General features: G+C 36.6%; 1 protein-coding gene across 2 annotated transcripts; it reads left to right on the top strand.

The window, feature by feature from the left end:
* The first annotated feature begins 766 nt into the window (after window positions 1-766).
* Window positions 767-10,661, top strand: Nab2 (Nuclear polyadenosine RNA-binding 2). 2 transcript variants are annotated; one of them, XM_088259957.1, is made up of 11 exons: window positions 767-940; window positions 1,039-1,081; window positions 1,158-1,325; window positions 2,056-2,675; window positions 3,940-4,292; window positions 5,152-5,298; window positions 5,847-6,000; window positions 7,022-7,374; window positions 7,947-8,539; window positions 9,283-9,600; window positions 10,324-10,661. In XM_088259957.1, exons 1-11 carry the CDS (start codon window positions 902-904, stop codon window positions 10,530-10,532), a joined length of 2,997 nt encoding a protein of 998 aa, XP_088116083.1. In that variant the 5' UTR covers window positions 767-901; the 3' UTR covers window positions 10,533-10,661. The 2 variants fall into 2 exon arrangements, with proteins under 2 accessions (XP_088116083.1, XP_088116075.1); XM_088259949.1 differs by having other exon boundaries at window positions 2,017-2,675.
* Window positions 10,662-10,954: the final 293 nt, after the last annotated feature.

Below are 10,954 nucleotides of genomic sequence, written 5' to 3'. Positions count from 1 at the left end.
AAAAGTGTAAACATAGTTGTAATATTTATAACAATGAGCTTTTAAGCACCCATTGAGTATGATGTAACTCTAATTTATGTATACTTTTCCTTGAACACACATACATACATTAAAATTACTAAGTTAATATGCCGCGATGCAATGAAGGTAAAAAAACCTTAGGTTTAAGTTTCTCTTTAACCTTACCTTTTTCCCTTAAATTTCTTAAAAATGTTTTTATGTATTATTGCTTTTTCGTCCTTAAATATGAAATCTCAATCCAAAATTCCCGCCCACATCCTGTATATCCACATCTAAGGACCCCTTAAAAACTATCTAACGCATAGAATATCAAAGTCCAAAGCCAGGGATTTTTTCATGCAACGCGGTGGAACGGCGTTCCGGCACTTTTTTTCACTGATTTTTTTTCTTGGATTTTTAAAATCAATTAGACGAAACGATGTTTGAGCTTACATAATTTCAATCTATATTTATATAATTCATCAAATTAATAAAACATGATATTTGTTTTTTTTTCAAAAACGCTTAATATGAAGTGAGTTCTGGCATCTTTTATGTCTAAAAAAAGGCATTGGTCCAAGCTTAACTCCGAGGCGCGAAGTTTACACCCATTGTGTGGCCACGCTGTGCACGCGGGTTTCCCGCAAGGTATCCGACCCTCCCGGAGTAGGTAGGTACTTGATGGAATACGGTTTTGATATACTTGCAACACCATATTTGTACTTAGTATATAATTAGTAAATTAGTAGTCTACTATAGTATTTTTCTCTGGAAAAATGTCAACATCATCGGGTTTTACAAAAATATCGTAAAACAAATTTGACTTATTATTAGATAAGAATGTATTTAATATAAAAATTTTAATTCAGTTTAAACTCTGCAAACATATTAATTTTTGAAAATGGAGGCTATCGGTAGTGAAGTCGGTCAAAAGATGCGTGTAAGTTTTATAAAATATTCACAAAGTTATGATCACTTTTATTATTATTATTATGAGTTTAGTAAACTATCCTGCTCTGATACTATTATTTATTTCAGAGCGCTATTAAAGCCAAGTTAATGGAGCTGGGTTGCTATGTCGGTGAGTAATTATACTTGTTTTATTTAATTAATTTGTTGTCGTGTCCGACTGACATCCTGAATGCGATTTTTTTTAGATGACGAACTTCCAGACTATGTGATGGTTATGGTGGCCAATAAAAGAACTAGATCGCAGATGGAGGATGATCTCCAACTATTTCTCACTAATAATACCGAAGCATTTGTCGGTTGGCTCCACCAAGTACTACAGAAGCTTCAGGAGGTTACCATTAATACTTCTCTCGGTTGGTTCCATTACTCCTTCATGAACATGTGTCTTACATCATATAATTTGTCAAACATGTCGAGGGACATAATCCTATCGATATACTTGACAAAATAATAATTGATCTTATTATAGAGATTCTTCTGTGTTTCGCTTAGCCTTGTTTGATCACTTCAATTTGACAAATCTTCAAGATTTGCATATAAATAATTCACTTAACAATATTTATTCCAATTCCGGAATTAAGTTCTCATTTTTATTTATATATATTTTTTTCTGTTGCACATCGAACCGACGCTGTGTGAACTTAAACATTATCATATCATATTGTGATCAGTTGTACACTTCAGAATCAGATGGATATAGAGTAATTGAATATTTAATGCTTGTAGATGTAGATGAAATTAGTGAATGAGCTTAGGACGAATTATATTACTGCTACTTGAGAATGAAAATATAGGCATAGTAGGGTACTATAGGAAACAGAGAATAGCAGTTATCGCATTTGCGGTTGCATACCTGTACTCGTACTAGCTTTTGTATACCTAACACTTGTTGATTTATTGAGATCGTTTGTTTTTATCTCATAGGACCTTATTTCTCTGATGTACAAATTTATATAAGCAAAATTATAATTTTAGTATTCTTTTCTTATTTAAGGTTTTTTGTTTATGATTTTTTATCTTTTACTGTCGATTTTGGCATTTTAGTTACCAATGCAAAAAAATCTAAAACAAAACACTCCACAGACTCAAGTTTGAAAAAAGAACGCAAAGATAAAGACAAAAAGAAGGAGAAAGAAAAGGAAAAGTATAAAGCGAAGCTGAAACTCAAGGCGAAGAAATCTAAGAAGGAAAAGAACGCTACTCACGAGTCGGAAAGGATCCGACCAAACGTCCCGCCGCTTCTCATGAACCTCGAAAAGGAATCTTCTCCCTCGATAACCGACGTGTTTGCCGGACAGATCCTGAAATCGCACGGCTATAAATCATCCATGGTTGTCGACATGCAAACATCTTCAAATAGCGAGGAAAGCAAATCTCGCAGGAAACTGTTAAACCGGAACAGATTCCCCATTATCGATCCTAACACCGTCAGCCAACTTTCAGACACATCCAAAGACCTTTTCAACAGCACCGATTCGTCGGATGTTCCTTCTATGACCATCGCTGAAGTCTCCTCTTCCGTTTTAACGGGGCAGCCCAGAGCGGAAAAAATTAAAGAGATGAACCAAATCAACGCTAAAATACAAAGTTTGAAAAAAAAACTTTCGGAGCATATGGATTCTGGCTCGGAGGATGAAGATTTTATCAATCTTCGAACTGAAGCCGAAGAATTAATGGGAGTCGATTTCAACGAAGAGTCTACGGTAAGTTTCTGAATATCATGTCTAAATTATTATTTGACAGGCGCCGTGGCGTAGTTGGTTAGACGCTCGACTGTAAAACGGGCATCGCGGGTTTTATTCCCGCCAAGTGCAAAGTAAATTCAAGAAAAATTTGTTTTCAATTGGTCTTGGTGTTTGTTTACCTTCATGTAACATTTATCTTCCCTATCCTTACTATCCTACATGCAGACTAGAGTCTAATAGAGGCTTTGCGAGTTATTCCTTGTAAAAAAAAAATTACAGTGATGCCTCGCATGATGTACTTAATTCGTTCCAGGAGGAAGTTCGTTATGCAAAATGTTGGTATATACAAACGCGTTTTCCCATAAGAATACATGTTTAAAAAAAAAATTAATTCTTTAGTGTAAAATATGGTACTATAACATAAAAAGATACACACATTTATTTTTTATTTTTTAGTCAGACTCGGATTTAGGAGAGTCTACTGGAGCTCTTGTTGCATTCTTTTTGCATTCTCTTTGCTGCTAACTTCTTGAAAAACCTTTCCAAGGTTGTCTCTTCCTCTTTTTCAATGCCTGTCGGAAATAAAGGCCGATGGAGTTATTGCAGATTGTTGATCCTGTCAGCCTTAGCTTAGTTTGAATAGTGAGTGTTGGTGAACTCCTGAACCTCTCTCCGTTTGACCGGAATGTCCTTGATGGCAGCAATTGAAATTGGTTGATTTGGTTGCTCCTCTTCATTGTCAGATGAAGCTACCCTTTGAGCTTCATCTTGTTGCTGGACTAGAAGGGCTTGGAGCTCTTCAGTTGTCACAGCTCTTCTCGGTATTCTTCAATAAAGTCTTCCACATCAAGTTCGTATAACTGCATTAGCTGCGAGCGACCCTGGAGCGTTTGAGTGGCAAGATAATTATAAAATATAAGTAAAAAGAGAAATATTTTTATTTATTACAAAAATGCTTATATTACTATTTCTGTGAGGCTAGCAGCTTTTTATTAAAAATAGGTATCAAATTGTGGTAGAGTGGGTTCGAACCGAGAAACTCTGACTCACGGGTCCGCGACACTAACCACGGGACCATAACCCTACACGATGAAATACGATATGACCAGACAGATGAAATACAATACAGTCCGTTGTGTGAAGTGAGGTTCGTTGTGTGGGTCGCTTAATCGATGAACAGAATGTTCATTATACGCAGCATTCGTTATGCGAGGCATCACTGTATACGTTTCTGTAGATTATCCTTATTCACATTTTCTCAAGACCAATTTAATTTCTGCAGATACCCGTTGAAACCGTCCCTGAAATTAAAACGCCCCCATTGCACCGAGAACATTCTCCAGTCCCCGAAGAGTCTCTCACTCCTGCCAAGTCACCGCCACCGGCCCTAAAGCAAAGAGAAACCATCACGGCTCCTAACAAATCGCCTCCCGGACCCAAACCTGGGACTCTGGAACTTCCGATGATTGAGTTGAACCTTCCCAAGAGACCGCTTCGAGACCGGCTCGGTGTGCGTCCCAACTCGGTCACCATCTCCAATGATAGAACCGTGATAACGAGAACAGTGAATATGGTCAACCCGTACCAGTCCAGTAAGGGAAAAATTGAAAAGCACGATTCTAGCACATCAGAAAGGTAATTTCAATTATTATAACCGACTTTTAAACTATTTGCTAACACATTGTTTTGCGGGAACCGCTTCAAAGGATCTTTTATATACTGTTGGTAGAGAGCGGAGACGCTTGTAAGTGTTCTATTTGCTTACTTTTGGTCGAGCGCGAGAGACGCCAAAAAACATTGTACTGATAGGAATCGGGTTTGCGGTTACTTGTGATTAGTATACTGAGGGTCGGGCGGGAGACTGAGTATAATTAGGGTCGGGGTTGATGAAAAAACTGCCCGACAGCAATGTGTTAAAATGGGAGCATTTTTACCTCAAAAATTTCCTTCTAAGGACCGTGTACTATGATTATAAATGCTGAGTTTGTGGTCCCAATTCCACGTATGTATTAGAGCGGGTAACTGAAAAGAATGAAGCCATTACTATCTTTAGGGAGATACAATAGATAAAACTATTTATATTTAATTTTAAAAATAGATAATTGTGAATAATTTGTGGCATCATCAAATATGACGTCATTAGTTCTTTCTCCAAGAATCAAATTTCCAAAACTCGCATCCCCTATTACCTCGCCATTACTAAAATGCTGCAGATTTTAGATACCCTGCTGATGAATTTTGCGCTGCAAGGGGGAAAGTGACGCCCCGGCTTTTACAGCATTGCAACCAACGTAATGATGCAATACATTGCTAACTTTCTGAAATACGTTATTTCTAGAAGCGAATTTGCCAAATGAAATTATTGGGATTCGGGATTATTATAAATACAAAGGGAATCTTACGAATCCTTTTATAATAAAATTAACATTATGTATTCACATTCTAACATATTTATACGCATGTGTTATTGTTCATTAATTAATGTTCATTTCAGAATACATCTCGATAAAAATCCCAGTGCGACTAATGAAAAGGTATCTATAAAAAGCAGACTGACTCTAAGAGAACAAAAGACACACTCAAAAGATGAGATTGAACCTAGTAAAGAAGAAATTACTATTAGGAGAAGAATTGGCTCAAGGTACATTTTTATTTCATTGACATATATACTCACAATTGCCTTTAAATTTTACTTTGTCATAGCATACAACAGCATAAAATAAGATCAAAGTATTTACAGGGCTTACAATTTGTCATAGGCTGGTTTAAATGATTACTCTGTACAAGTGATAATTTATTATATATTAGGGATGTTACTTATTGTTTCGGCATTCACTTTGTGGTTGAATATAAACTCAAGTTTATATTTACACCTGTAGATAGAAGCATAGTAGTAGCTTCCGAAACTAGTCGTAAAAATATAATACATACTCATTTGGTAAAAAAACAAGTGTTTTATTTTTAATATATTAGGGAATTGGACCCCTTTCAGAATGAGACCTTAAGCATTGTTGTCAAACGGGTTTTCCACATCATTATGGTAATGCACTATAGTCCTCCACAAATTCTGAAGAATAACCATATAATAAAATTGTTGTCTTTCAAATTTTCAATCTACTCAAAATGTTACTTATAGTGTCCGAGATTTTTTCTGAGGTTTTCGTGACTTGGGTAATTTTTCTCTTCCAGAGTGGTTCCTCTGCCCCCTAAGCGTGATGAAGACACCCCCATAGCAGTGGCTAGCATAGTTAGGGCTCCGCCCCGGCCCACTATATTTTCAGGAGCCCCCGCCACCCAACTGCTGATGAGGGCTGTTGCAGACGCTCACAAGTCCCTGCTAAACGTTAGTATAATTAACTATTTAATTTCTAATAGCAAAAAAAATTTAAACCTCATATGATTTCTCATATGAGGTCTTAAAAACACCCAAGTTAAAAAAGCACTTATCTTACAAAATTGCTTACTTTAAATTACATTAAGACTTCTTTAATCAAAATGCCACCATAGTGACTGCAGAGGGAAAACTCATAATGAAGAACTATTGTTTTTTGACATCTCATCAAAGATGAAGAAGAATATGGAAGTCTGGGCATTTACAGGGCTGACGACCGTCATAGGCTGGTTTAAGTGATCACTTTACACACGTGTAACATTCACCAATTCTACCCATTATTGACAACCACACTACTCAAATTCTTGGAAGTTCTATATATATGAACCAATTTAGAAACCTTGTTCTTGAATCACTAGAACTTCACTAGACATCTATTGGTGAGATGTAAAGAAGCTTTTTTACTAAGCAGAAACTCTTATACATATTAGTATGTGAGGTCCGAATCCTGGATTTTAATCACACACATGAGATGTTAAAAAATAATATGAAAAAAACTCCTGTAATTGGAGATAATCCAGATTTTGTGAACAAGTATTTGGACACACTCAAAATGTTGTAAGAACTTTTGTGCCAGGAGTGGTTTGAGGATTTCTATTCACACATATAAATCCTGTTTATTTCTAAAATAATTTTTATTTTTTCAGTAAATTGTAACATTATTCATATTCATTGCACTATTTTGTCATATTTGATTAACGAAATTCATTTTATTTTACCTATACATGTAATTTATTAACATTTTCATAAAAATATTGCGATCATATATTATCCTCCCTCAAATACAAATAAGCCTTATATCAGGCCCTTCCGAAATTCCTAAAAAATAAGTACCAAAAAAATTGGTAATTTTCAGTTACTGGCAATACTGTGTTGATTCTTCAAAAATTCTGTATATAAGTTTGCAGCTCTGTAATTTCTAATTCATTATACATAATTTTATGCCTTTTAACTAAAAAAAAAATTCCCATAGATGCCTCCGAAAAATCCTGAATCTAAACCCAAGATAAAGGCTCTGGTTCGACCGATGAGAAGGAATGTAGATCCGAAGAAAATTATCATCGAAGTGTCTTCTGACAAAGTCCCGTCCTCCAACGTTTACGAAAGGCGAAATTCTAATTCCGATTTCGAGATTGATATGGACACAGAGAGCCTGGGAGATCTGGAGAGCGACGGAGAGAGCAGGAGAGTGACGCAGGATGAATCCGGCGAGTATGTTCCGGAGCCGTTGGGAAAAAAATTGGGCAATTTCAGGAGTGTGGATTACGTACCAACGCACATTGAATCCAAAAGTGAGACTGATGGCCCTGTTATTTCAAGAGTTTTGTAAGTATCTTTGTAGAGATAGATAGTATAAAGTCAAAGGACGGAGGTCATTCCTCATATATTTTTGTGTGTAATGTTTGGAGCTAATGTGCTGCAAAATGATTTATAATAGATGTAACCTGATAAAAGCATTATCGGTAAAATTTAAAAAGGTATGTTTAGATCGTTTTAACATGTGGAACGAATGAGTGAAGAAAGAATGGTAAAACAAACATATGAGGCGAATGTAGTTGGAAGTAGAAACAGTGGAAGATCGAGAAAATCTTGGTGGGATCAAGCATAAATTAAGGAATGATGGATATGTACGATGAGTATTTAAAATCCGATATCCTTAAGCGATAAAGTTAAAAAGTTATATTTTCTGGTCATAAAAAAAAAAATGTTTGTGTTTTTCACTCTAATAACGAAACACAGAACTGATCACCTTGGCTTCATGTAATTATCAATCTAGAAACCACTGTGTGGATACAATACAGTTACTCTATGCACCATCGTTTGCAGATTACAATTAGAAGTATTGGTTTTTTTGTTTTATGTTTTTTACTGACCCAATAATCCCTGACATATTTCAGAAACTTCAAAACAGAAATGAAAAAAACCTCTTTGAAGAAAGATCCACAATTTGTCGTCACCCTCGACGGCCTGGATCCCAACATTTTTCTCGAAAAGAAGCTGGTCAAAGAGAAGCAAGAGGCTAATCAGGTTGAGCCCGAAGTCAAGGAAGATGCCGATCCGGAGAAATCAATAGACAAAGAAGACTCAGATAAAAACAACACAGGAAAATCTGTTTCGCTAAGAACTGAAGACAATCCACTCCATAGAACAAACATTAAAATTTCACTGTCTAACTTTGATAGGAAAAATAGTCCGACAAAAACTGATCCAAAACCGAATTGTGAAATGGAAAAATCGCCACCGAAAACTAAAGATATTCTAGACAGGGAAAAGGTTGACAGTGGTGTTACGAGCAACAACAAGAGCACTAGCGAGTCCAAAAAACATTCGGGAACAAAAAGAAAATTGCCAGAAGAAAGCGCTCCTTCAAGTCATAAAGAAAGTTTTTCTCCGATTATTTTCAAAGATGATGATAACTCAAATTCAAAGTCGACCAGTGCACCGATCGATACAACCTCTTCATCCAGCAAATATGATTCTCTACCATCGCGTAAGTTTTATTTTGTCAATATTATCAGATTATTCAGCGTCTAATTTTATTCTTAAATCAATTTGCGGACTTAATCTGCAAATTGATATAAGAATAAAATTTATTATTTTTTTCGGTCTAAATAAATGTCTAAAAATCCTAATTAACTGTGGTATCTTTACTATCATCGTAAAGAGCAGATTTTAGCATTTACTTTTTAAAGATAACATCTTTCAAATGTTGGCCATGACTGCGTTTTAGAATTCCATTCGAGAGGCCCAATTTTTGATAACGCGTTCAAGCATTTCGATCGGTATGATGCGAATAATGTTGGCTTGCAATTCCTCAAATTTAACGCGAAAATAGTGGCGGATCTTGAAATTGAACAATTTGTAAAAAGAGTGAGTCTTTTTATGATGAAATATTAAACAATGAAATGAAAATACCGTAACAGTTCAACACGAGTTCATGTTATTTATTCCTCAAAGAAGAGTCTTAAATTTAAGTTTTGTACTGACATTTCCTGGTGAAACTGCATTTTATAAAATAAAATAACTATCTAATTTTTTCCACATTAATTTTATTTGACCACCAACAGGGTTTTTTTGTAACCGACATCATCAGGCCAGTCGGATATGACAAAACTATGTAATTTTTTTGGTTGAAAAAATTACGTAGTATGTAGTTATTTTATTTTAAAAGAGTCTTAAAGTCAGAAGTCGGTGTATCGGTATATTTCCTGATTGGGACCATTTAATTTGCAGTCCCGCCCGATAAGAAGCGCAGGACGTCGCTGACGCTCAGCATCCGCGAGGCCAAGTGCCGCTTCTACCCCGACTGCCGGCTGGGCGCGGCGTGCGAATTCTACCACCCGCCAGCGGCGCCCGCCTCTCTGTCCCCGGGCGCCGCCACCTGCCGCGCCTTCCCGGCCTGCGCGTACGGGGACGAGTGCGCGTACGGCCACCCCGTGTGCCGCTTCGACCGCTCCTGCGTGCGCATGGGCTGCCCCTACACGCACAGCAAGGTGCTCAAGACCAAAACCAAGCTAGTCAACCAGGCCGCGGCCGCCTCGCCTGCTGTCGGTTAGTATTAAGCTTGTTGGTTTGCAGTTAAAGTGACCGAATTAAACCTGTCCGGGAGTGAGTTTCTGCCGGTAAAACTGTCTATGGGGAGTGAGTTTTTTTCAATTTTTATAGTTCTAGGTTTTTCTAATTTTGTCCGCCTCCGTGGTGTAATGGTCAGCATGTTTAGCTGCCGTGCTAGTGCTAGAGGTCCCGGGTTCAACTTCCAGAGGGACCCCCCCTAAAAATAAATATTACATATTAATATCAGTGATTTTGGACTGTTTCTTGAAGTGCAGGAGTGATCACCTTGCCTTCATGTAAGAACCCATAAAAATAAAACTGCGAAAATACAATGCAGTACCCTATGCACCATTGGGTGCGGATATGGGTTAGAAGAATAATTTTATATCATAGTCAATGCTATAAGCAACATTTTTTCTTGAATAAAAATATATTTACACCCGTTAACATGATTTATATAAAAATTATCAAAATGTGAGTGAAACAAAAAAGTAATCTGAAGTGTGGTTTTAATGTTTAAATACAATTGCCATTTTAGAAATAAATGTCACCAGGCTTCAATTTTAAGCACGGCCGTTCATGTATGCCCATACTCCTTTGAGGAATGTTTCATTTGGAAGACCATGTATGGCCATACTCTCGGACAGGTTACATACATAGGTACATATGTATATAAAATCTAACAGAATTGACTTTAACATATATGTTCTTTTTTTACAGCATCCAGAGTGGTCCCTGCCTCAAACTACAAGTCAATATCCGCCACTACTTTGCCGTCAATATGCAAATTCTATCCAAACTGTTCCAACATATCGTGTTCCTTTTTCCATCCCAAGCCATGTCGATTTGGAAAGTTCTGTCTCAACAAGATAGAGTGCAACTTCTACCATCACGATATGCCGGCATCAATAAAATGGACCAGTATATGAATATCCACCATTTATTAAATATAATATAGCAAGTTTGATAAAACAACCAACACTGTGTTATATTTTTTTAAATATCGTTTTAATTTTATCATTGTGGATATATATCGAGTTATTGATTTACAAATTCGAATTTTCAATCACTTATTAACTTTCCCCTCCCGATGATATGTATTTACCACAGCTCGAGTTTAAAAATAAGAATCTCAGTATAAAATATAATAAATATGGGCTAATAATTTTTTAAGGGGCGAAGGGATTTGAAAATTATGTACAAATAGTTGAGACCTATTAAGAATAAGGAGAACAAAAGAGGTGTCGGAAGACCCCAAAAGAGATGGTTCGATGACATAATTGCTTTGGGGGGGGTAGAAACTGGCTGCAAGCAGCAACCGACCGGAGGAAATGGAAAGAAGGGGAAGAGG

The sequence above is a fragment of the Brachycentrus maculatus genome, unplaced genomic scaffold (assembly GCF_059751285.1).
Source record: "Brachycentrus maculatus isolate JH-2025_06_01 unplaced genomic scaffold, ASM5975128v1 h1tg000007l, whole genome shotgun sequence".
NCBI lineage: Eukaryota > Metazoa > Arthropoda > Insecta > Trichoptera > Brachycentridae > Brachycentrus > Brachycentrus maculatus.
This window is presented reverse-complemented; position numbering and strand designations above follow the sequence as displayed.